Below are 27,427 nucleotides of genomic sequence, written 5' to 3' on the forward strand. Positions count from 1 at the left end.
CTTTCTCGTTCAATGTGGCGTGCCTTCCCTCCTTCTATCCCTACTTTGACTATATCACAATGATGCTGGTGATCTGGCACAGGATCCACATAAATTCAAGTCTCATATTTAATACAGTCTGTCTGACCTCCAAGGAAATGTGTCACAATACCCTACAATACCTAGTAAAAAGAGGCCACATTAGGCAATGCCTGCATGCTCCGCAAAAAGAGCATGTTTTGCCTGGAAGCATGCAAAGTTAGAAGAAGACCTCATGCTTCCAAAATCCTACTTCAGGGCCTCCTTCCAGCTAGCACTGAGCTGAGCTGGCACGCGGCCCGAAAATAATTCAAGACCCACCTGTTTCAACCAATCACCAACCAAACTTTCCTTTCCATTATCCTGCACATTCGACAATGTATTTGCATGTGAGTCTTTGGCTGCACATACCAGGGCATATGTTGTTTTGTGGCCCATATATGCAGGTGCTGTTGGGTGTCCTGCCTTTGATCTGAGGGGTTCTTTATCACTGTCAGTGGTTTAACACAAACAAGTATGAGAACGGATGTGTCCACGAAAATTAGTTTTCACTGTACAAATTTAAAATAATTGATACCAATTCCTGTATTACCATCATTGGGAAGTAACTGATATCACATAAAGAATCAACCTATTCTTTAGAATATGTGAAGCAGATATGGTCTGATCTGTATGAACTATAGTAAGAAAGAAATTAATAATTAATCAATGGAAACATCCAACTGACCAGACATCTCCTTCAATCCCAGAAAGGGCTTAAAACCTGCCTGATGTTGCACATGGCTCTGACTGGGATGTACACCTCCCTCCCTTCGGCCTCCATCTTCTCAAACCTCCTGACCCCCTTGTGGTGTTGTATGCATGCATATGTTTTCTTCAACCTAGATAAAAGCTATTGCACCCTGTACAGTAATGGGGGAGAGTACAGATACAGAAAGGCAGGGATTGCAGGGAGAGGAGGGGGCTACTACATGGGAGTCAAGGTGTTACTTGAAGAACAGGGTCTTCTGGTCCTTTGTGAAGTGTAGAATAAATGGGGCCAATCTGCTGTGCTTCATTATCTTATTCCCAAGCCCACGGGAGCAGCGGGACAAAGCCTGTTTCCTGGTTCTCCTTTTCTTGGATCTCTTAGATACTAGTTTGGTGATGATCTAGATTCTGGTCCTGTGGAGACCTCCAGAGATGGTGAGTTATTGAGTTAGGCAGGGTGGCATATTTTGGGCCTTACCTTTCTATGTGATTCTGGCAATTTTGAAGATGATGTAGACTTGGAGGGGTAGTCAGTGTAGCTCTCTGAAGGGTTGTGGAGATGTGATGGTATTTCTTCATTCTTATGATTAGACAGGATGCAGCTTGCTGGAGATCTTTCAGTGGGGGTAGGGGAGATTGTGGGACTCTGGCAAAGATAACTTTGCAGCAGTCCAAATGAGAAATGGCCATGGCTTGGATAAAAGTTCTGAAGTTTGTGTCAGGGATAAATGGCCCGATTTTGTAAAAAAGGAGAGTGAGCAGGTGCAAAGCTGTCACCAGGATCGGTGATATCCTCGTCAGAGAACGTAGAATCCGATTCACCACCCTCCCCTAGCTCCTCACCTTCATCTCTTCTTCCTGTACCCTTCTTTCCTTTACTTCTTGGTCGCTCCTTTTTTTTATGAAGGTAAGGGCGCCCACGGAAGGAAGCCACCGTGTCACCCAAGAAGGGTACCCGGTGCCTCCTCCCGGGAACGCCGGGAAGGGGAAAAAGCCAAGTGGCACAAAAAAACCCTAAGCGACCTGCGTGACTCTCCTAACGAATGAGCTGGTATGTTGGGAGAATGCAGTCGGCTGAAGCTGAACTCCGTGGTAGAAAGGTAGATGCTCCGGGGGAAGGTAGTCGGTAAGTGGTAAGGAATACCACAAGGGGAACCAAGTCCATAGGTGTAGCACAAGAGAATAGGCAGTCCAAATACAGGCCAGGATCGGGTACACGGGAGATCACAGAGGAAGGTATCCGAACAGTAGAATCAGCAATCCAAGAAAATAGGCCTAGGTCTGGTACACAAGGAGGCAGGCAGAAGGAGAAAACAGGAAAGGGGAAAATAAGGTATAGGAACAGAAAACAGAGAAAAGCCGGGAGAAGGAGGGAGGAGAGGAGAGAGGAAGGAAAAAAGCAGAAGAAAAAGGGCAGAAGGCAAACAAGGAGAAAGAGGACAGGGACCCGATGGAGATCGGGAAAATTTGCAACAAGGGCGGGCGAGAGAAAGGCAGGCAAAAGGCAGACAGCACTAATGGAGGAAACCGGAAGCGTTGCAACGCGTACGCAACCCGGAAGCAGCTGTATTTAAACTCCGGGCCGCGTCAGCGTGCATACGCACGGGCAGTGCTGCAGGTGGGCGTGACAGGCTACCAGCGTGTGCAGCGGAATAATGTCCGCGCCGCCAGCGGTTCCACAGGCGCCAAGTGCCGCGTGGCATGACAGTATGCCCCCTCCCTAAGGACCCTCCCCCTGGTTTGCCTGGATGGTAAAAGTGAAACTTGCGCAACAGGGTAGGGGCAGGAATATGGGAGATGGGTTCCCAGGAATTCTCAGAGGAGGGGAAGCCCTTCCATCGTACAAGGTATTCTAGTTTGCCTCTACGATACCTGGAGTCGCATATTTGAGCTACCTCATATTCTTCCGGAGTGGAATCCTGAGGAACAGTGACTCTCTCAGCTTGACGCCTCCAGGTATCAACATGAAAGGGCTTAAGCTGAGAAGCATGGAAGACAGGATGAACTCTGTTCAGGCTGGCAGGGAGTTTAAGGCGGAAGGCCACAGGGTTGATCCTTTGTAAAATCTTATAAGACCCTAAAAACTTCGGGGATAGCTTGGCTGGATGGGCCCAACGAGGTAAGTATCTCGTAGAAAGCATTACTCTAGAACCAACCTCCCAACCTGGTATGGGTTGACGATGTCTGTTGGCTTGGGACCTATGGCGTTCCTGCGCTGACTGAAGGCTTTCCCTAGCCTTCTTGTGTATCCCTCTAAGGAGGGTGAGTGAGGAATCTACAGATGGTAAATCGGTAGAAAGACAGGAGACAGGAAGAATAGACTGGGGATGGTAGCCATAATTACAGAAAAATGGACTGACCCCTAAACTGAGTGCACAGAATTGTTGTAGGAGAATTCGGCCAGGGCCAACAACGAGTGCCAGTTGTCTTGTTGGGAGTTAGTAAAACACCTTAAGTATTGTTCAAGAGTTCCATTTAACCGTTCAGTTTGTCCATTGGACTGGGGGTGAAAACCCGACGTGAGAGCTCTTTCAATCCCCAGCCACTCGCAGAGAGCCTTCCAAAAATGAGAGGTGTACTGACTTCCCCTGTCAGAGATGATCTTAGAGGGCATACCGTGCAATCTAAAGATGTCTTGGAGAAATACTTCGGCTATGTTAGCTGCAGTGGGAACTCCGGGCAAAGGGGAAACGTGAGCCATTTTAGTAAATGAGTCAACCACCACCATTATACATGTGCACCCCTGTGAGATGGGTAGATCCACAATAAAATCAGTAGAGATAGAGCTCCAGGGGCCGTCAGGCACAGCACATGGTTCGAGTAATCCAATAGGTCATTGACGAGGGGATTTACTTCGGAGGCAGATGATACAAGATTGAACGTAACGATCCACGTCCTCCCTCATTCTTGGCCAGTAGAAGTGACGACGAAGGAATTCCAGAGTACCTGTACCTCCCCAATGGCCAGCAAGTTTTGAGTCGTGACACCAGTTCAAAACCATCTTGCGAAAGGCAGGCGTGGGTAGATAGAGTCTGCCCTTGACCAGATATAGACCATCTCTAATCTCGTACGCCAAGCCTTTGGGATGTCTCTCTACTTCAAAGCGCCCTCCCGATTCTTCTTTTACCTGGCTGAGGAACGTCGAAACCATTCCGATACTTCTGGGTCGGGGAAACATGTGTTCAGGAGGAGACTCGGAATCAGGTAAGTAATCACAACGACGTGAAAGGGAATCAGCCAACACATTCAGCTTTCCTGGGATATAAGTGATGTGAAAATCGAATTGGGCGAAGAAGTGAGCCCATCAGGCCTGTCGGGTGTTGTAGCACTCGAATTGCCTCAGGACTTGCAGGTTCTTGTGATCTGTCCGGATAGTAAATGGATACCTGCCTCCCTGAAGGAGATGCCGCCATTCCACACAAGCCGATTTCATTGCTAGTAATTCTCGTTCAATGACAGAGTAGTTTCTTTGACTGGCGTTAAGAGTCTTCCAGAAGTATGGGACTGGATGCTCTATTCCCCGAACCTCTTGGAGAAGGACAGCTCCTATGGCAGCAGCAGAGGCGTCAGTCTCCAGGATGAAGGGCGGCTCCTGGTCAGGCTGTTGTAGTATGGGTGCAGCACAAAAGGCGTTCTTAAGATCCCCAAAGCTGTCCTCAGCCTCAGCCGACCATCTGAACGGTTCAGAAGATTTCCTGAGAAGAGAAGTGATGGGCAGGATCTTCTGGGAGAAATTGGGAATGAACCTACGATAAAAGTTTGCCAGACCCAGGAATCTTTGAATTTCTTTCACTGAAGAGGGTGAAGGCCATTCTAGGATAGAAGACACCTTGTGGGGGTCCATTGAGATACCCTGACTGGACAAGATATAACCCAGATAAGGTATGGATGAAGCGGAGAACACACATTTAGCAAGTTTGACGGATAAGTGGTTGTTCTTAAGCCTACGGAAAACTTCCTTGACATGTTCCTCGTGTTCTTTGGCATTGTTGGAAAATACTAGTATATCGTCAAGATACACTAGAGTGGTTTGGCACAACAAATCGGAGAACAGTCTGTCCATAAACTGTTGAAAAATAGAAGGGGCATTCACCAACCCAAAAGGCATGACCTGATACTAAAAGAGCCCGAACGGAGTCCTGAAGACAGTCTTCCATTTGTCTCCTTTCTGCACTCGGAGAAGGTGGTAGGCGTTCCTTAAATCAAGCTTGGTAAAAATAGTTGCACCGTGGACTGCTTGTAAGATCTCAGTTATCAAGGGCATCGGATAACGATCCTTAACAGTGACTTTATTTAAGCCTCGATAATCAATGCAAGGTCTTAAGTCCTTCGAATCTTTTTTGGAAACGAAAAACAGGGAAGCTCCAGCAGGAGACTTTGAAGGTCGGATCAGCCCATTTGCCATGTTACCATCCAGATACCCTCTGAGAAATTGCCTTTCCTCCAGTGACAGAGGAAACATTCTGCCAAATGGTACTAAAGCTCCCGGAGTTAGTTCGATGCAACAGTCCTCAGGCCGGTGTGGAGGTAGTTCAATAGGTATCTTTTCTGTCACAACCTCTGTGAACTCCCTTAGGTAATGGGGCAAGCAATGGACAGACTTGGTCTCACAACTATTAGATGTCTTGACAGTTTCGAATCTTGGCTCGGGTAAACACTCAGCTCTACAGTATGAAGACTGAAAATTCAATAGATTTTTAGACCAGTCAATGCTGGGGTTGTGCTTGCCTAGCCAGCAGATTCCCAGAATGATGGGGAAGTGCGCCGCTCTGATGATGTCAAACATAATCCTTTCTGTGTGCTGTTGAATCGTCAAGGTAAGTTCCTCGGTGGTGTGGGTGATCATGCCTGAGCTCAAATGCTCTCCATCCACTCCTTCGACCTTCTGGTCTTCCTGCTTGGCAATTCTTTTAAGACCTTTTTGTTTGGCCCAGTGAGTGTCAATGAAATTGCCGGCAGCACCACAATCCAGTAGAGCTAATGTGGTCACCTCTGTAGACTCTAGTTTGAGGGTAACTGTGAGCACCATAAGACGAGAGTCTTCAGGGATTTCGGGAGATGACACAGATAGAGGAGCGTAAGGACTTGGACCAGCCCCCCGGTAGTGAGTCCCAACACTTACCGAGGGCGAGCGTTTCCCGGCCTTCTAGGTGGTACCTCCGGACAGTCTCGTAACAAATGAGTGGAAGCTCCGCAGTACATGAACAGGCAGCAGTCCCTGCGCCATTTGCGTTCCTCAGGGGTGAGCGGAGCACGAGCTGTCCCAATTTGCATGGGCTCTTCTTTGGAGGAGCGTGAGAAGGGTACTGAAGGAGACGGGTGTGTTTCCAAGTGAGGGGGAGCATTAGTCTTGGTCTTTCTTCTTTCCATGCGTCATTCGGTCAGGCGGAAATCTATCCTGAGGGTAGCCGTAAGGAGTTCAGCAAAGGATACGGGTCTTTCTATCCTGGGTAGCTCATCCTTTAAGTCTTCTCTCAGACCCCGCCGAAAGATTGCATATTGAGCCTGCTCCTGCCACCCAGCTTCAGCTGCCACCTGTTTGAATGTTGTAATGTAGGTTAGCAGATCCGAGTTCCCTTGACGGATATCCAGCAGATCTTCTGAAGCCAAGTAGGTGCTTTCGGTACGTAGAAAGGTTTGCTGCATCAAGACCTTGAAAGCATCATAATCCTGTAAGACTGGATCCGGCAGGTTCACCAACGGAGTGGCCCATGCCAGGGCATTACCTGACATGTGTGTTATCATAAACCCCACCTTGGCATGGTCCGAGGAAAAGGTCTGAGGGCGGAATGAGAAGTGTAAATGGCATGCATCCAAAAACTCTTTTACCTTTTTTGGAGTGCCATCAAACTTGCCTGACACAAGGGGGAGCGCTGGTAGATCGGTGGAAGGTCGTTCTCTCTCCGTTATCCGTTGCTGTAGGGTGGCATTGGCAGCCTTGAGATTCTGCATTTCCACATTTAAGCTCTGGACGGCTGCTACAAGTTCCTGTACTTGCTGTGGCGTAGCCATTTCAACTTCAATTGGGCGTTGCAAACTTTCACCAGAATCGGTGATATCCTCGTCAGAGAACGTAGAATCCGATTCACCACCCTCCCCTAACTCCTCACCTTCATCTCTTCTTCCTGTACCCTTCTTTCCTTTACTTCTTGGTCGCTCCTTTTTTTTATGAAGGTAAGGGCACCCACGGAAGGAAGCCACCGTGTCACCCAAGAAGGGTACCCGGTGCCTCCTCCCGGGAACGCCGGGAAGGGTAAAAAGCCAAGTGGCACAAAAAACCCCTAAGCGACCTGCGTGACTCTCCTAACGAATGATCTGGTATGCTGGGAGAATGCAGTCGGCTGAAGCTGAACTCCGTGGTAGAAAGGTAGATGCTCCGGGGGAAGGTAGTTAGTAAGTGGTAAGGAATACCACAAGGGGAACCAAGTCCATAGGTGTAGCACAAGAGAATAGGCAGTCCAAATACAGGCCAGGATCCGGTACACGGGAGATCACAGAGGAAGGTATCCGAACAGTAGAATCAGCAATCCAAGAAAACAGGCCTAGGTCTGGTACACAAGGAGGCAGGCAGAAGGAGAAAACAGGAAGGGGGCAAATAAGGTATAGGAACAGGAAACAGAGAAAAGCCGGGAGAAGGAGGGAGGAGAGCAGAGAGGAAGGAAAATAGCAGAAGAAAAAGGGCAGAAGGCAAACAAGGAGAAGGAGGACAGGGACCCGATGGAGGGCGGGTGAGAGAAAGGCAGGCAAAAGGCAGACAGCACTAACGGAGGAAACCGGAAGCGTTGCAACGCGTACGCAACCCGGAAGCAGCTGTATTTAAACTCCAGGCCGCGTCAGCGCGCATACGCACGGGCAGTGCTGCAGGTGGGCGTGACAGGCTACCAGCGTGTGCGGAGGAATAATGTCCGCGCCGCCAGCGGTTCTACAGGCGCCAAGTGCTGCGTGGCATGACAAAAACTCTCTGGGTTTCCTGGCAATATGCGCCCTGACCAAAAGGGTTGCAGTCAATGACGAAGTTGAGAGAGTTACGCCGGATTCAAGCTCAGATGAGGAGCCATCAAATTTTATTTCCATTTGTCTCTTCTGGATTTGAGCATGCTTGGTAGTGCACCAAGGGTGTTTTCATGTCGTTCTGCTTCATGAAGGTCCTTGACATCCATGTTTAAATGAAAGCGACTGATGGTTTTAGTTAATGGATATAGTTGAAGGAAATTACATTGACACAGAGTTGGGTGTTGCCGGCATATTGGTGTATCTTGATGTCAAGGTAAGTGAGTATTACCCCCACTGGTTCCATGAAGCGGTCGACGAGTACTAGAGCCAGAATACAGAAGGGACTTGAGTGCCTGTCTGGGGATTGCCTTGATGATGGACGCTGGGGTGTTGTTGTCTTCACAGGCAGTGGCCTAAAGAGCTTTAGATATGCTGACCAGTTTTTCAAGCATAATGATCTTGAAGTTTGTCCATTTTGGCATGTCCCATAGTTGGATGGGTGCCATACCTGTGTAGAGCTTGGTGTTTGATTGCGCTTGTTTTATACGTGAAGACATCATAGATTGCAATGCATTTGTCTGTGGAGTGATTGATTGCTGTTTCTGGGAAAGGATAGATGCACTATCTGATTGCATTGAAGATGGCTCTGCTCTTGTTGGTGGCTTAAGATATTATTGATGATTAGGGATTTGTCTTGTTTGTGATGATAATGGTCTCATTTTTGTGGCAGGGAGCTTTCATGTTGATGAGATGGCTATGTCATAAAGTGGTGCGCCAATTGGATTGGTTCCATGGCAGATTTGGAGACTTGTAAATTAGCACACAAACTAATGAACGTTGATGAGTGGCTTGTGGGTGTGCTTAGGCAATCTGGAAGTTTGGTGGCTTGTTTGCTTATGTTTTTTTTTTAACGTGTGCTGAGTTGTTACACAATTTCTAAACATAAGAGAGGCATATCATTTGTGTCCCAATTGAATTTCACATGTACTAATCCAGGTCCTGATTTCTTTTTGTTTTCATTACTTAATGAGCAGTGAACTGTGTAAAGAACAAGAAGTGATGAGTGCAGGTACTTGAAGTAATGCTTCCTCACTGCTGTGAATTACTCTGGGTAGCGTGCCATACCAACATTGTGTGGATTGTTTATCAAATTACAGAAGTGGACAGGCCAGTCTTGACAGTGCCCATGCCTGAGAGTACAAGCAAACCAAACATGTTTCTTCCTTCTTATGCCTTGTAGGTGGGGTGTGGCTTGAGTTCAGAGGCACATTGAGCTCAGGAACCAAGTCTGCGCAAAGGAGACCTACTTAGGAGGACCCGTTGAGAAATCCAAAAAGTGATGCTTGAAACCTCTAAGCCAGTTCGCTACTTTTGTTCCGATGTCCTGGTGGTGTTGTCTGTCAATTCCGGCTGTAGATCTGCATATGATTTGTCCTGCCTCCAATGGTACAGACAATCTAAAAACAATCAACTGGAATGCTATGCAGAGTAATCCCATGTGGTTAAGAAGAACATTCCAAAGCCTTTTCATCCATCACTCTTTGCATTTCTCTGTATTTCGTAACATGGTCCAGTTAAAAAAAAAATAGGAGCCCCTAATCTTAGAAATGCTTGGTTTTGGCACTGGTTTTGTATTTGCTGAAATTACCTGAAGACATTGGTAAATTATGCAATCTAGAAAGGGTCTTTCGTGCTCTTGTGAAATCTCAGATTTCCAGTGATCGTAGACTTGGAAAATGAGTCGGCTGCCAATTCCAATCCTCGAGGACAATAATCATGCCCGGTTTTAGCTACAGGGTACCCAAGTAATTCCTACTTAGATGTTTGGTATTATGTGGATATTGTGAAAACTAGAGAAGATATCAGACCACGAGGATTAGGATTAGATACCCCTTACCACAAAAAATACACTCACTATCAGCCATTACCTAGAATCATCCCCAAGCATCTATACAGAACATTGATTTTGCTGTTGTGTAGGTATGAGTCCCAGCTCACCAGTGCCCCTGCTGTACACTTGGGGAAGTGCACTCTCACATTTTGTAACTCTGGGCTTTTGCCAGCTTGCCCAATGCCTGCTGGCAGAGAGTGGGGACCTGGTGCCCCTCCCCTACTGCTTTTAGTGGGGAATGTTTATTTCATCTGTACTTTCCCATGCTTCATTCAGGGCCCGCTGCCTCCTGAAGCAAGCACTGACTATGTCCCATGCTGTGTGCATCCAATTGCACTGCACTTCTTTGCATGCAGAAGCATTCATCCAGAGTAGAACGTTTGGTAGGGAGTGCCTCCAGTCGATCACCCAAGCCCTTCTACATGCACATGACACCAGCTGCCATCGGACACATCTAAGAAGGCCTACCCACTACTCTTGGTAGATGAACAATGCTCTCATTGTTTCTGTTTGTAAGGTTACTAGTGTAAGAGCCCATGTACACGGGCCAAAGTGCAGGTTTTCATGACTGCATCAGACAAACATACAGCTGGCCTTTTAATTATAGCAAGAATCGTTTTTTGCCACAACCATGACTAAATCACCCAGCAGCAGCCCGCTGAATGCCAATTATATCCTGGATAGACGATGAACTTAAGTTAAATGCATTTTTCTGTCAGCAGTCTGTAACATGGCAGGTGCATTCGTAGAGTAGAATGTTCAACCCGGAGGAGAGGGGTGGGGGGTTATCTTTGTACTATATACAGATAACAGATAGATATTGTTATCAGTACTCATCGAATGAACCTCGGTAGATTGAAGGGCTGAGTGTTACTGCTAGGATTTGAACTTACGATCAGAAGATTAAACACGAACCCCTGGGGTAGATAGGCCACTGAACCACAGTGAACCCCTAAGGGGGTATGATTTCGAACTAAGAGGGGGTTACAGATAAGAATGTTTGGTTTTTTGATCTGACTATATTTTATTTCCATTGTAGGTTTGTTTTTATATGAAGAAACGGTTTAGTAAGTGAACACACTGTACAGTGAGAAAGACTGAACTGATGCTTTGGAATTTGCTTGCTTGTATGTTATGTTATTACTGTGCCAAATCACAAACATAGTAGTTTCTGAGCACCTTATCCAAGTGCGTTGCGTATTGTGCTGCCCGACTCGGGTCACTCCAGACCTTAGTCTGCTGGGAGGAAGAGTGAGCAACCTGAGGAATGCAAGAGGGGAGAGTGGGTAGGAAGATACTAAAGGACATTTGGGAAATTAGTGTTTTATTTTTTATTTTTTTACACATTAAAATATAAACAATAAACGGCATAATACAATAAAAACATATCATAAAAAGTGACATAAATAGAAAGATCTTGGAAATCAATATGCAACAAAAAATTCCCCATATACCACCCCAGCCACCCACCACCCCTCCACTTTCCCAGAAGATTTTTTGTTTTTTGGAACTAGTCTGAGATACATATCTAAGAATCTTCCCCAAATTCTATCAAAAATCTTCAACTCCCTCCGTCTCCTGAAGATTACCTTTTCCATACCTGTGGGAAATTGAAAAAAGGGAAATTTTGAGTACTACTTCCCTTGTATTATTCTCCCGCAGAGAAGTGTATCAGAAAGGAGGGAGCATGTGAGAGGTTGTACGGTGTAGACTTTGTGCATAGCCTTTTAATTAAATTCTGTGGCTGAAAAATCATTTTTCATATTTGCAAATTTCCCTTAGAATTGCTCCTTGACGTCGTGTTCGGATAATGTGGAAATGTAACCTTATTCTGTCGGGTCCTTAGAGTCTCAGTGTTATTAGTGAAGCTGGCAAAGGAGCAGGAAACACATCTTAGTAATGGTGGCTTGGAGCACCCTCTAACCTGTCTAAGAGAAGCAAGCCCAAATCCACAGAAAAGATCAGACACTTCAAAAACTGCATATCACAAATGTATTGATTTTATTGTCGCCACAAAATAGACCCCATAATCTGCAGGATGCACTTTTTTTTATATCATTGATCATTGACATGCTTTGCATTCCTGTATTCTGCAGTAGCATACTTGCAGGTGTCTGAAATGTACACTGATTTCATAAGGAAAAAGATGGTGTCAAATCAGATCCAAGTGTTACACCTAAACCAAATCTCCACAAATCAAACGTAGTCGCCTGGTCAACTTGAAATAAAGACACAGATGTCTTTTACACTCTTCTTATGTAGTATGTGGGCTACCATAACAGGGCGTCTCTCCATGCACAGGCGTACCCTTCTCTTAGTGAAATCAGTTTAGACGTTAACAGTATACGGTTGGTTACATTGGAGGACAGGGAGGGGGGGTTGCAGTTTATTAGAGCCAGCTGCAATAATCCTATTACAGAACCAGACACAATGTTGTAATTAATGTGCCCTCAAACACCACGTCCCCCCTGTAGGTGTAAATGGGCATTGTAATAAATCATTTAACAAAAAAAAATTGAGATAATTACCAGGAGCATTTGGAGAAGAATGAAAGACTAGAAAGAATGTGTTACATAGCCTCAAAAGTGAGCCCTCCAGCCGGCTCATGCGGGCAGAGATCTTTTCCACTGCCTTGCTCGGTGCAATGGCTGCTGTTACAAAGTCATGATAATAGACTCAAATGATCACTGCTGGACACTTTATCAATGAGAAGCCATGGCTGCTATTATAACATACCAACAATGGGCTTGCCCATAGGAAACATTGTTCAATGACACACGTACGGCATTGACTAATTCACTTGTAGATATTTTATTTTAACTCTCTTTCCATCTCTTTATTTATTTTTTTACATTTATTACACACCCAGACCCTTGGGTAACTTTCCATCTTTCTATAATAATTCTTTTCATTCTTTTTGCTGTCCTTTTTCTATTTCCTTCTTTCATTATTTTTTTACTTCTTATTTTCTTTTCTCGCTATCTTTCCATCTTTCCTTCTCTTTATTTTACAATCAATTTTTATCTTCATTCCAGCTTATATTTTGGACATTCCTACACTCGTGCTTTCTTTCTTTCTTTGTTTCACTTCTATTCTTCTTTTTCTTTTCCTTCATTCTTTCGCTTTTCTCTCTTGCCCTCTCTTCCTTACTATCCGTCTCTTACTTGATCATTTCCTTCTTTCTTCCTTTCCCTCTTTCCTTCTCTCACTCTCTCCTACCTTCTTTCTGTCTTTTGACACCATCCTACTTTCCTTCCTATTAATCTTTCACACCAATCCTTCTTTCTATCCAGTCCGCACTATCGCCTTTCCATCCCATCCATCTTTCATTGCACCCCATCCTTTTTACTTTTCTTTTTTAAATTGATAAATACTGCAAGCTCCACCACTTTTTACTTTCTTCCATTTGTTGTCGTCTTTGAAATTTCCTGTTGCATTCAAAGATCTGACACATCAAAGTGAAATCTAATGGAAGATCAACCTTACTTCCAGTCAGCAAGCAGCATGATCAGAGCAAAACTGTATTAGTCCGTTTTGTAACTGGCAGCAACGTCTTTGCACTCCTCAAACCTGAAATTGTATTTATCTTATTTAATGTGAATATGTGTTCAGTACTGTCCCTACCTAGCGGGTCTCAGTGTGCCTTACAAGGTTGAAAGACTCAAAGGATGGGCGGTGAAGCAGAAGTTACAAAAGTTGCACAGGACAGGATATTAAGATTAGGATAGACACGTGAGAGCAGCAGTGGTGGAGGGGCAATTAAATAGCATAGCAACTCTAGCAACTCTAAATGGTACCACTATTTTATTTAATTTTTTTATTTTTATTTATTTAAAGTGCATTAGCCAAATTTGACTTTTAACACATTTCATACACAATGTATTAACATAAACAATAAAAACAAACATTTGCAATTTCTAGAAAAAAAAATATCATAATAAAAGAAAAGAAAAGAGTAAAAGATCTAACCAAATTTTTTTTTCATAAAACGAAAAATCAAGTTGTTACTAACTTCAATTCCTTTAAAACTCTACCCACTTCAATTGATAAAGCCATCTCATTACCGGAGGATAGTCTCACCCAGAAATCATCAGTATTCAAATGAGACTCCTCATGAACAAATCTGCCAAAAGAACTGGCCCTGGTACTCCAAGTCCCGATACACTTAAAAAGTAAATGCTTAGTAGTCTGCACTTCCATAGTTAAGCATCTATCACATATTGGTGCAGTACCCCCTTCTTTATCTCTTATAGCAAGTAATTCCAGGGTAAGGAGTAAATTTAAACGAAATCTCAAAAAAGCAGATCTAAACCAAAAACTGGGGGACTTCTTAAGATAAGCCGGAAGAAACGATAAACGCTTATCTAACAGTGTCAGTGAGGCTGATCTTGTAGTTCTCCACATCTTATCAATCGTGTGAATCCAATCAGTCACTTTCAATTTTTCCTTTTGCTTTTAGAGGATTCTGTAAAAGGGACTCTACATCAGAGTCACAGCCAGACAATAGTGCTAAGCAAGTTAGTTCTAGCCTACACGAAAAAACATTATTTCCTTGTTCCCGCTCTACATCAATTTCCTCAAAAAGTGAGTTCCTAGGGGGATCAAGAATTGACCTATAGAGAGTAAGCCACTTCCAGGCTAGCCATGATCTAAGTGAAGACAAGCCAAGCTCATATCGTAAAGAAACAATCGGAACACAATCAGGAAGGCCCAAAGTACGTTTCCAAATCTTTGATTCAATAGCATCCCAGTCTAGTTGGAAGGCTAAAGGATTGTAGTCCATGCCATATAGGATTATGGGAACTACCTTCCCGATATAAAATCTTATAAGAGGGAGGATGGTAAATCTGCCAAACTTAGAGTAGATTTTTTTCATCTGGGCTCCCAATTTGATCACCTTTAAATCAATAGAGGCCATCAAAGTAAGCCTAGATGGGAAGGATCTTAATTCAGCTCCCAGATAGGTTAATTCGGAGACAACCTCCACCCGGGCGAAATCTAACTTACAGATCAAAGTCTTCACTATTTTGTTAGGCCTCCTAAATACAAGAATCTTGGACTTTGAGGGATTTATTTTTAATTTATTAGTCCTGGCATAAGATTCTAAAGCAGTTAACAAACGCTGCAACCCCACTTGTGAGTAGTCCAAGACTATTATATCATCGGCGTATGCTAACCAATTTATTTTTACGTTACCGATGGAAGGAGATATTAACCCTATATTCTGTAGCCAAGCCGCTAAATCCGCCATAAAAAGGATGAAAAGCAAGGGAGCTAATAAACAGCCTTGGCTTACCCGTTTAGTTATCCTGATTGGTTCAGAGAGCAAACCGGACCTGCCCAGTCTGACCTGCATATAATTGTTAGAATGCAGCTCTATTAAGATAGAAAGTAGGCCAGCAGGAATACCCCAGGCATCCAATTTAACCCATAATAGATTTCTATCAACCATATCGAATGCCTGGGATAAATCAATCCAGGCTCCAAAAAGGGCAGGGCCCCCCTTGGAGAAAGACTTTGCCGCAAGACAACTCAAAACTAACCCATTCAGTGAGGTAGAAAGACCCTTTCAAAAGCCAGATTGCTGCTTTGGAATAATTCCCTTTGTTTTCGCCCACGATTCCAATTCACCTAGAACAATGCCCGTAAAGATTTTACTTTCAGCGTCTAGGAGAGAAATGGGGCGATAGTTAGAAGCCAGTAGCCTATCACCCTTTTTGTAAATGGGAATAACTATTGAATGAGTCCAAGAGTCAGGGATTCTCCTGTGGACAATTATGTTGTCAAAGAGGGCTTTAAGGATCTTCGCCCACATTTCTGGATCCGATTTCAAGATCGAATTACTTAAACCATTTGGACCAGAAGCTCTGGAAGTTGAGGATTTTTTAATTAACAAATCTATATCCAGAACGTTAAACTCAAGAAACCAACTACGGAATACATCCGCAACCGAGCATATCGAGGCGTCAGAACCATAAACCTTAGAAAAATGGTCAATCCAGATCCCCTCTTGAATAATTGAATCTTGTTTCTGATGTTGAGTAACCTCATTCAGATTCACTAAAGTCCAGAAATTTCGAGAATTCTTAAGAGACAGGGCGTAGAGCATTCTCTCAGCATCCTGTTGAACTACCAGATTATGTGCACAAAGCCAATTCCTATAGTTATTTTTCAGCTTTACTAACCCCTCTCCATAGGCTTTCTCACATAGGCCTGATCTCTTTAGGATAGATATCTGGGACCTCAATTCTTTTTTACGACTTATAATTTGCACATTGAAAGAATGTTTATGCAGCTTATGTGGTTTCTGCACGGGGGGCTCCACTGACGCCTGTACCGACAAAAAATTCAAAAAAACACTAGGGATACAAAATTCAGACAGGTTCTGATAGATAAATGGCTCGTCCTAAAACGCAACTCGCCATTTAATAACTGACCTCCTTTTTGAAATTTTCTAATGACATTTCCTGAGTTATTAACGAGTAGCTCATGATCATAGCGAAAAGTTACTGGAGCACAATCATAAGACAGAGCCACCTTCAACATAGCATGGTCATCAGGGTTCCCATCTCCAACTATCAAACTATTACAATTTTCGAAGATATTTCTAGAAACAAAGAAATAATCTATCGTGGAGAAAGAGGAACCTCTATGCCAGGAGGGGGAATTAGGAATATCCCCCCTAATATTTCCATTCAACATATATAGATTCCATTCCTGCATAAATTTTAACCATATTTGCCATTAATAGACTTCTGCTTACAGTTGCCTGATCTGGGATCCACAGTGGAAATACATTGGGAGTTAATGTCCCCGGCAATAAGAATTTCATCCGCTGGGTAACGGATAGAAAAATCAAGTAAACCCTCCGAGAGAGCACACAGAAACTCACAAAGTGGAGAAATACCCGGGTTCCAATACAGGTTTGCCACAATCCAACTTGAACATTCATTGGAGTTTCTCAAAGATACTCTCACGATGAGGATCCCCTGGGTGCTATTTGAAACAATCATCGATGATTTGAACATCTCGTTATTAGAGGCTACCAACAAACCCCCCATCGGTCTGCCCACCCCAGGAGCCAAAGCCAACTGTTGAAAAATTGAGTATCCATCAATACCCACTAGACCAGTTAGCCAAGTTTCTTGAAAAAGAATTAGATCGAAAGTTTTAAAAATTTCCGATCTCCTAGGCTCCTCAGAGAAAGATGTGTAGCCTCTAGTGTTCCAAGATAACACATTGACCTCAGTTGACCCTAAAGCTTCGGATGGGTCATCCCCATCTTAAGAAAGACTTGAGAGATCACTTCAGGTAACATGTCCCACATATTCGTTGTAATAATTGGGGAAATATCCTTACTGATTGCCCCCCGACAATGATCTTGCTTGACTATCTGGCGGGAGTCAGTGGGAGTAAGTACTGGGCAAGTCAGAGAGATCTTCAGTCCCCTCTGCTCCCATGCCACCGCCTCACCCATAATTATATTCAAACCCAATCTTGATTTCAATTCTATTGCCGCTATATTAGTATCAGTGTCACATGGGAAGCTCACTGCTTCAATATCGTCTGAAGAAAAGTACTTCAAGGCTGGGATTGACTTAATTTCCATTATAATTGCAGAACGATTTAATGGAGAGTCAAAACAAGAAGATGCAACAGATCTTGATAGAAAAACTCTCAAATCTAGGTTCTGTTTATACAGTTCATCATGCACCTGAGATGATGTATCAAAGTTTCCACTCTCCGTCAAGATTCCTAAACCAGCTGGGACCTCAAATCCTACAGCCCGTGGTTCACCATCAGACAAAAGGGAAGTCAGTCTATCAGATGGATGCTTCGTTATAGCAGCAGTATTCGCTTGCGGATTTTCAAAGCTAGAAGTGGTCCCCTTGGCAGCCTGATCTACGGCCACCCTCACTGGTTTTTTCAAAAAAATAGGAGCAATTTTAACCAGAGGGTTAGGCAGCAGCTTTTTCTGTTTAGCCATTAGAAAGATCGGTGCAATTTTTTTTGGTTGTTTCACATAGTCAGTTTGACTTCCCACTGTAGATTTACCTCCAGACACTATCGTTTCATCCATAAGATGTACTTTTTGAGCTTTTGATTTGGGAATGTTCTTCCCCTTTTTCGAGCTAGGAGTTATAGCCAAACCCTTTTGAGATTTCTCAAGGGTTTCAGAGCCATCATTTGATTTTCGTGGATGCTGATTAATTCCAGAATTAATCTGTTTTTCCCTTCATTTCGCCTTTTTAGTTATGGGGGTGATGGCTTCATTGGCTATTAACTTCCTATTTTTTCTCTTTTTTTTGGACTTCCCATTTGATTTCTTTTTCTGAGGGACTGGTAAATCCGAGTTCTAATAAGAGATATCTATTGGAGAACCCACAATTGGGGCCCCAACTTGAAAGTCACTATCAGCCAGAGCAGCCAATCTCAGAAACTCCTCCATCACAGATGACGAGAGGGGAGTATCAATAAAAATGGCCTCGGCGTGAGGGGGAATAGAAGGACCCACCGGGCCTTCCTGTGTCTGGTTATCACAGAGATCAACTAGCGGTACCACTATAGGGAGCACGGTACATTGGATCAAAAGTTCACACTATAACAAAATTAATTTCCTGACTGGCACTCCATGTGTGATTGGCCCCACTGATACATTCTTTGTCTTCTCCTGTGAGGTTAGCAGAGCTCCACAGAATCAGAAATAAGGCAAGGCCCCAGGCCCGCCTGGAGAGGGTTCCTGTTGGTTTTTACGTGTCAGAACCTGGAATATGGGTTCCATATATGACTAGGCTGTTTAACTCTGTTATACAAACTAATGTTGTTCCCGTCTCTTGGATGCAGGCAGTGATTGTGCTGATTTTTAAAATGGGCTCTGTGGATTTACCACAGAACTTACCGCGGTCCCATATCTCAGCTCTGCTCAGGAGGTAAAATATACGCTAGAGTGCTATTGAGCCCCCTGGAAGTCTGGATTAGTGATAATAAACGTATTGATCACAGTTAGGTAGGTGTGTGCAGTGCCCTAAGTACTGTGGATCAAAGCTTGAGGTTGCGCTTATGAATGTATATACCATGTTTGTGTATCTTCGGACAGCTGTGGATACTGTGCCAAGGAGCCACCTATGGGAAGTTTTATGTAGCTTATACATCCCATTTCATTTGCTCGCGGCCATATAAAATCTTTATACAGGCAACACGGCTGTGGTGCGCTGGGGCACTGATGGGAGCACAACGCACCCCATTAACACTGAGGTGGGAGTCCGACAGGGTTGTGTACTGGCTCCCAAGCTCTGTTGCATTTTCAGCAATGGGATTATTGCTGATTTGGTGTCTGCAGGTACTGATGCCCTAAAGATGGCTGTTGATAAAATCCCTGTCTTAATGTTTGCAGATGATGTGGTCCTTCTATCTCTTACACCGATAGGCACCAAGAAACAATTAGAGCTCTTCAGGGGTATCTGTGGCAGAAATGGCCTAGCCATCAATGCCTCAAAAACTAAGAGCATGGTCTTCATTGTGGGGGAAAAGAAGAAACAGAAACCCGTAAGTTTAGAACTGGAAGAGGGTTGCATAGATCAGGTCGACCTCTATGATTATCTAGGCTTGAGGGTGGTGTCGTCCTGCCGCTGGGATCTACACATGGACAAGGTGAGGGACTCGTTGGCTAGATACAGTGGGGCCTGCTAGAGGTTCTCACACAACTTTGGCAATGGTGCTGTCTGGGTATTTTTGGAAGAATAGAAAGCCCAAGCAAGGCAGGCTGCTATCTGCGGAGGAGAGCTGTGGGGGCATACAAACTGCTCACGACTAACCACAATTTAAAATAAATATATGAGTAACTTTCTGGGCCTTTGGTTACCCCGAATGTACCGGTTTGTTTGGAAACAGGGATCCAAAACATGGAATCTGTATGTCGACTGCAGCCAATTTATTACTGGGTTCACTTGTGGTCAAATTCACTTTTAGTGAAGTACAGGGAAGCCGTGAAAGATGTCCTGGCACAGGCTGGGGGCGTGGCCCTACTGTGGTTCGTACATATTCAGGAATAAATATATGTACTTGGCTTGAGTAAGCTTTGGTGCATTCCCTCAGCTACGACTGTCTAGTGCAGTCAAGGCAGAGGTCAAATTGGCGGCTTTGATGATTTTTCAATGCAACATTGTTTCAAAATCTGAAGGTTCAGCTGCCTTGCTGCGCTACTGGAACATGATTCAGGATATAAAAGCGTTATGAGGTACATCTGGATTTTGTAAACCCCAAATGTGAAAGAACATTGTATGCACTTAAATAGGTCTCTGCCGATGGCTAGCCTCTGTAATAAGCTGGACCGTTCTGTTTCTGAGGCTTGAACCCTGTGTGGTTACATTTGTGAAACTCATGACTCATTTTATGTTTATTTGCCCAGCTATCTTACGGACTAGGAAGCATTATTTGAAGCTGTTGTTTCTGGCTTGTAGAGTACGAACCACCACAGAGGCACTGTTACTCTGCTCCGATTCTCGTGATGTGCCAGTCATTTTCTCAACATTTAAATATCTTATGTGGGCATGGGTATTGAGAAGAAAATACCATGTTGATTGTATCTGGGACATCTTACTGTACTAATGATCAACATTAGAGGTGTTCTAATCTTTGGGTGGTTTTTGATCTGTACTATTGGAGGTTTCATGCCTTGGTATGAGTGGGTATGCATACATCTAAAGAGTACTTTTTGAATGTTTTGACATGATTCACTGAATGTTCTATGATGTGCAGTAGGGTGTAATATTCATGCATGTTTAGATTTGTTGTATTTTGACTCTTATTTTATTCCTTTTAAAATGTGTCTTTTTTATTTTTTATTTTATTGGACATTTGTATGGCGCTTATACACAAGTGTTTCCAGTCGCCAACAAGACAAGAAAGGGTGGAGGCACATGGGATATCTTATGAAAAATAGCAACAAGAAAAAGAGACGGTTATATTGGCCTTGCAACAATCCTAACGTGCAGGTTCTTGAGGATAAGTGCCAGGGGAGGGGTAGAAGGAGAAGTGCAATAGTGGGGGGATCCCACAGGGAGGGGCAAGTGCTATATAGGCCAGGGCGGTAAGTGCCAGGGGAGAGAGGGGGGTGGGGAAACAAAGTGCTGATGGCAGTTGGACTGGGTAGGGAAGTCCGGGAAAGGGAACCCAAGGGAAAGTGCTAGCAGAGGATACTGGGAGGGACTGGTAGAGGTGGTGGTCTGGTCCCTGTAAGACTCAAAAAGGGACCAGGGACCAGGCCCCAGGCGCATCGGCAGGTGGAGAGCTTAGCAAGGGAGGGGGAGATGGAAGGTCTTGAGAAGTATCCAGAACTTAAGACACTTCAGCTCAAGTCTGTTGGGAAAAGGGAGGATGTTCCAGAGGGAGGCACCAGCTGAGGCGAGGGATCTACCTCCCACTCTCTGCTTGGAGAAACGTCTGACCTCCAGAGAGTTGGAGCCAGAGGACCAAAGGCTTCTGAATGGGCGATATTTAGAGATGGAAAGCTGGATTTAGTGAGGTCCTAGGCCACAGACAGCCTTGTGGATGATTCAGAGGGTTTTGAATTTGATCCTTGCAGTAACCGGGAGCCAGTGGAGAGATTTAAGGGCTGGAGAGATGCGGTCCTTGGGCTTGAGGCCAAGGATAAATCTTGCAGCCCTGTTCTTGATTAGTTGGAGGAGGCGAAGGGAGGAGAGAGGAATGTTGATGAAGAGGCTGTTGTAGATGTCAAGTTTAGAGAGAACCAGGTTTCTGCAGACATTGAGCTTCTGGGGGAAGGTGAGAAAAGGTAGAGTGCCCCTAAGGAGATGGAGCTGAAAGTTGGACTTCTTGGCAAGGTCTGTGATGTGTGGAGAGAAAGAGCGAGAGGAGTCAAAAATGATTCCAAGGTTTTTTGCCTCACAAGTGAGTGAAGAGAGGGGACCCAAGGAGTCTGGCCAGAGAGTGAGGGGGAAATTGGTAGGAAGCGTCCCAATGAGAAGAATCTCAGTTTTGCTGGCATTGAGGCAGAGGTCTTTGGCAGAGCACCATGCTTGAATAGCAGTCAAGCAGTCAGGTATAAAGCAGGAAGAAGAGGAGGAGGTAGGGGAAGACAGCCGGAAGGAGAGTCATGTGTCGTCTGCGTAACACTGGAAGTGAGGAGAGTATTTGGAGATCAGGTGGGCCAAAGGGGCCAGGTAGATGTTGAAGAACCATGCTAAAAGGATAGATCCCTGAGGGGCACCACAAATAGAGATTGAGGTGGACGACAGGAAGTGACCCATTTGAACTTGGGAGGGTCTGTTAGAGAGGAAAGAAGTAAGCCATGTCTGTTCCCTCTCTGTGATGCCTAGGGTATCACAAAGACAGTTTGAGGATGGAGTGGTTGAAAGTGTCAAAGGCAGAGAAGAGATTGAGGAGGATCAGCACATATGGAGAGTTTTAGTCCAGTTCGGAGAGTAGGTCTTCTCGGGTATTCAGGAGAGTGGTTTCCATGCCTCTGGCTGCCCTGAAACCGGACTGTTCATCATGAAGGTAGCCAGCCATTTCAGTGTGGAAGGTCAGTTGGGGGATGACCAGCTTCTCCATGAGTTTGCCCAAGAAGGGGGTGATAGAGATGGGTCGATGGTTAGCCTGAGAAGAGAGGTCATCAGACAGCTTTTATTAGGGGAGGGTGCACAAGTGAGTGCTTGAAAGGTTGAGGGAAAGAGCCTATAGCAAAAGAGTGGTTGCAGAGGTCAGCCAAGGCAGCGGCGACAGTGTCAATGCTGTCCTTGATGGTTCTAGAGGAGCAGGGAAGCACCTGTTTAGAGGAGACGTTCATAGAGCGGACAACTCTAGATCTCATCTGGTGTAATGGGAGAGAGGGAGGCGAGTAAGGGTGGAGGTATTGTATGTAATTTTGCTATGTTCTTTTATGACATTGTATGTCGAAATAAAGCTTTTAAGATGATGATATTGGCTATCATCCCCCTTCTATTAGTTATTTTGCCTTCTCTTTGCTTAACTCATTTATATTTCAAATAATATTTTGTTCATGGCATGTTATATAAATGGTCACGATTACATCATCTTGTGAGCCTGGTGTGGATTTCTTCATTGCTGTTTTTGAGAGCCTTCATTGGTGATGGGGGAGACTCTGAGTGAAGTCTCTGTGATTACATTTTCCTTAATAAACACCTTATAATGTACTTGAAGCACAACACAGGTGAACTGAGTTTTTCCCCAAATTCCTCTCAGTGGAATTTCTTCATCTTGGGTTTTATAAACAGTGGCTCGTGGTACATGCTGGTTTTAGCAGACGGCCTACCCTGCCACAGAGAGACAGAAAAAACATGTGTCTATGCACTTAGAGTAGATGAAACGAGGCGTAATAATTACCAGGAAAGGAGTCTGTTACAGTGTGAAACATTCTGCTATCCTTTATTCTAACTTCAGACATAATACTTACAATCTCCATCTTACTCCTGGCTGGAAGTGTGTGGATACTTGGCTAGCAATCGTAGATGGGGCTGCTATGTGATTACTCTGATCATCGTGTGAAGGGACAAGAAGGCAAATAAATAAAAGAGAGCTGCATGCAAAGAAAGGGAGAAAAGAAAAAAGAACAGAAAAAAAGTGGAAGAGAAATCAAAGATAATAAAGGAAAGAGGAAAATTATAGAAAAGAAGGGAAGAGTAATAGAACGAAAGAAAAAGGTTAGACATATTATGAAAAGTAGAAAAAAGAAAAGGCAGGCAGGAACATGCTCAAAATAGAACTGCAAAATTGCATTGGACTTGGGAATTTTTCCATTTCAGAATTGCACTTCAGAATTGGAAATGTTTCCTATCATCCTCATCAATGTGGACAGTGTAATTTGTAAGATATGCCATGGAAACCAACAGGAACTAATTGGATTCTCATCTGTGAGGCTATTTTATATGTTTTCATAAGTATGTTAGTGTTCTGCAAAGTGCCACTGGTAAACTGCTTTAATGTTTTAAAATACAATGATTCATAACAGTGCACGAGTCAGTATTCTAGAGTACTTCTGGAAGTTAAAAAGATGGCAGGCACAATGCATTCCAAATTGGGAGCAGTTGAAAGAGTGTCAAACAACATGCGTGCGACTTTCCGTTCTTGATGACACAGTACATGCGCAGGACCTTGGGAGATAGACATCACATAAGCCTGGCTGTCTGATTTTCTATGCCTTTTGTTGATGACAATAGATGTCATGGCTCCCTCAGGTATCACTGTAATTGTATGGCAGTGGAAGACCGAAGCAACCCCATACTTGTCAGTGATGGAATGGTACTTTTAATCACTGATTCTCCTGGGGGAAGTACTAGGTTCTTGGAGACATCCATGTCCTTGTTTTGGGCACACTCACTCTTGCAAAGTATCATTTTGTGTTTCACATTCACATATTGTCTTTTATTGGCTTTAATACATTTTAATGTGTACCATCTTTTTTACTTTTATGTATGCCTCTGTGTATAGCGTGGCCCTTTCCAGGCCTGAATTCCACAAATGCTCTTCCACCTCCCAACAAAGTTTAAAGTGACCAGTCCCTTTGTTTCGATGAAAAATGTCCAATGTGGGTTTTTTGGTATTCATTAGAACCACAACCACCATCTGATGAAGAAGTCTAATGGACTTTGAAAGCTAATGCATTTTACCTTCTCAGCTGTGACAAATCAACTTCTGGGGCACCAATGGTCCAGGCATGAATATCGGTTTCTAAACCATCAATCAGCCCCACACCTCTAGTACACCAGAAGGATACGATCCGAACAGATTGGAAACACAAGCAAATTATAAACCTCCTTGTCCAATTTTGGTAAAGTGGACGGAATGGCAGGCTTATCTCTGAATGGTTGTGGATCGTTGGTTAGTTGCAACACAGCGAAAATACAATTATTACTCAATGATAAAAGGGACTGTCCAGTCAAGGTAGTATACAAATATTTACTTTATTATTATCACAACCAGACAGTTCTAGCAACACTACGAAAAAAAACATACTCTGTAAAGGAATGCAGAGGACAGACCATTTCAAAGAAGGAAAAGGGATGCACTCTGGATACTGACAGTAGGATAGTTGGTATGGTAAATAATCACAACAGTTCAAGGTTACTTGGCTTCAGCATAAAGGGGGCAATGGGTCTTAAAATGTCTCTAGGGGCCTTCCGGGAAGGACCAGGGGGACAGAACCACAATGTACCTTGTAATGTAGGTGTTTGTGGTGCTCAACAGGGTCGAGTCGGCTTCAATGCACTTTGCAGGCTTCTATGACGATGGCAGTCAGCTGCGAGTACCAGGCAGAAAACAGTTTGGCGAATGAAACTGGACGAACGGCTGCAGGCTGGCCTACACAGTGGCTCGGGTCAGGAATCGCTGTCTCAGTGCTGGTCAAAGGTTCTGAAACACTGGCCGAGATGTCCTGGATGTCTTTAAGCGACTGCAGTGTAACAACGGTCAGTGTTGCAGTCAGTTGCAACTCGATGAAATCTACTGGCTCGAAAATGTCCTTTAAAGTGGATGTCGGTAGATGCTCTTTGAGGCACTTCTCCTGGCTTCTTCACTGGGCTCATGTCATCCTTTAAGGGGCTGGCCCAAAGCTTAGGAGTGTGTTGCAGGCAGCTGCCTTGTCCTTGATCTCGGGTTTGGAGACCTTCTGGCACTTCCTACCTAGGAAGCTTGCTGAGGAGCCTAGCAGGGCACATTGTGTGCTCGCCTGGTACCCTTTCTGGAGTGGTTAGAGGGTCTTCTGGATTCGGTATCTCCTCTGTTCCCTGGGAGATGTTTAGGGGAGGATCTCGCTTCCCTTTTAGGAGGTCCTGGCATTCCTCCACTGACGGAAGATGTACGGCAAACTGTACCTTCAGCCAAGGTCCAATGCTGAGTTCTTCTTGCTACTCCTTGTGAAGTCTTCAGATGATCTGCCAAAAGAGGGACTCTGCCCTCTTTTAAAGCCAAATTTCCCACAGTGATTGTTGTAGGCTAAGCCTGCCTTAATGAACCAATCCTGGGTTCCCCACCAACAATCTCCTGTATGCGTGAGGTCATAACCAGAGTGCTTTGCAACAGGAAAGGTAAAGGGGTGAACATTTTATACTAAGTCACACCCATTTTCCTGGCTGTTGTGGATCAAAGATTCTCTCTGGTTAATGGATCTCTCTGTGTTTCCTGATTCAAGCGGAAGGTCTCCCTTGAAGCTGCAGCGAGACCAGACTCTCTTCCTCCAGCAAACCATATTCTCGTACCTTATGAATGGGTTCCACCTGTGGGGGCGGGATTACTGTAAAACTGCAGTCCCAGACATGACAGTTCACTGTCATCGATACTGAGGGTGGGAGCTGGCTTCAGGTTGACACATTTGCATATGAAAGGTTGTTGGGGTTTCCTGTCTCCTTTATTAACCTCTGCAGCCAGGCCCCGTGTGGGCATGTTTGAATTACTCTAATTGTTCTACAAACCGCTGCCAACAGCTGTCAGGCCCAACAAAAGAGCATGGCGGATCCATGGAGCCCTTGTTAATCACGCTGGCCTTGGCAGGAGGAAGATTTGGTCCTCTTTCTTCTGGGGCTGCATCGTGTACCCCGGGCTGTCAAATCCCAACTAAATATGACACGGCGGACTGTGCCTGTAGTCTCTGTCCATCCATAGTACACAGGTCTTTACGTTTGTCGTGCTGTGAGCTTAGGAAAATGTGTTTGGATTAGCCCCACACATTTCCTTGAGGTTTGTCTACCATCATTCCATTAAATTCCACATTTCAAAAAAGCCCAGGCGAGCGCACACCCACTGTGCGGATGGCTGAATTCCTGACATCAGCATAACCTGTTCAGTTAGTCAAATGATAGCTATGTGGCTTTTGGGTGATTCTGTTTAACCATAAACAACCCAAGGATTGCTGATATCTACTGTATCTAGAAATCTAAAGTAAGAATTTAATTTTTTCTCCTTCTCTTAGTACATTACCAGAAGATCATTCATCGCGACATCAAACCCTCCAACCTGCTTTTGGGAGATGATGGCCACATCAAAATAGCTGATTTTGGAGTCAGTAACCAGTTTGAAGGGAATGACGCCCTGCTTTCAAGTACTGCCGGAACGCCAGCGTTTATGGCACCTGAAGCCATTTCAGATTCTGGTCAAAGGTTCAGTGGAAAGGTAGGGTTTGTGTGCGCGCGTGTGCGTTTATGTGTGTGCCTGTGGCTGTCTGTCCCTCGTTCTTTCTTTGTTTTTGTCTCTTGGTTAGTATATTAGCTGGCCTTGATCAGCACCTTCCTGGATGTTGTTCTCCACTGCAACTAAATATTTTGTAATGAGAAAAGAGTTCTCCGAGCTGTGTTTCACCTTTGCTGCTTTAGGGGTGTGCATCTTTACAAAATTCACAATTGCCATGGAAATGTAGTACTAAAATGTCGATTTCTTGTCCCAGAGTCTGTGCCAAAAGTCAGTGCTTTTTCGAGGTTTAGTAATCTGTGGTTGTTTGTTTATGTTTAGCAAGCCTGATAGCTAGCTAAATATAAAACTAAATTAGAACATGTTCCAGTGTGTTACCAATATATACAGTTAATCAGAGCAGCACATAACTGGGTATCTGGGTACCTGATAGGTCAATATCAAGTGCTTTCTGGAATTCAGTACATAGGAGTATGTACTGTATGTGCCGGATTTCATAGAAATAGATAGTGACTTAATGCTTTAGTCTAATTATTAGACTTATACAAAGTAACTGATCAATATCTGGATGGAAATAGAAGTGTCATTTTCGACATTAATTTTGCACAATACATT

General features: G+C 44.3%; 1 protein-coding gene across 3 annotated transcripts in view; it reads left to right on the forward strand.

Annotated features, from left to right (window-relative positions):
• LOC138487944 (calcium/calmodulin-dependent protein kinase kinase 1-like) overlaps window positions 1–27,427 on the forward strand; it is a 1,547,719-nt gene that overhangs the window by 1,004,250 nt on the left and 516,042 nt on the right. For all 3 annotated transcript variants that reach the window (XM_069614593.1, XM_069614594.1, XM_069614595.1), the window contains one exon: window positions 26,598–26,797. In XM_069614593.1, coding sequence (XP_069470694.1) covers window positions 26,598–26,797 — 200 coding nt within the window. The remainder of the gene's footprint in view (window positions 1–26,597; window positions 26,798–27,427) is intronic.

This window comes from Ambystoma mexicanum, chromosome 9 (genome assembly GCF_040938575.1).
Source record: "Ambystoma mexicanum isolate Mex_15411 chromosome 9, UKY_AmexF1_1, whole genome shotgun sequence".
NCBI classification, from domain to species: Eukaryota; Metazoa; Chordata; class Amphibia; order Caudata; family Ambystomatidae; genus Ambystoma; species Ambystoma mexicanum.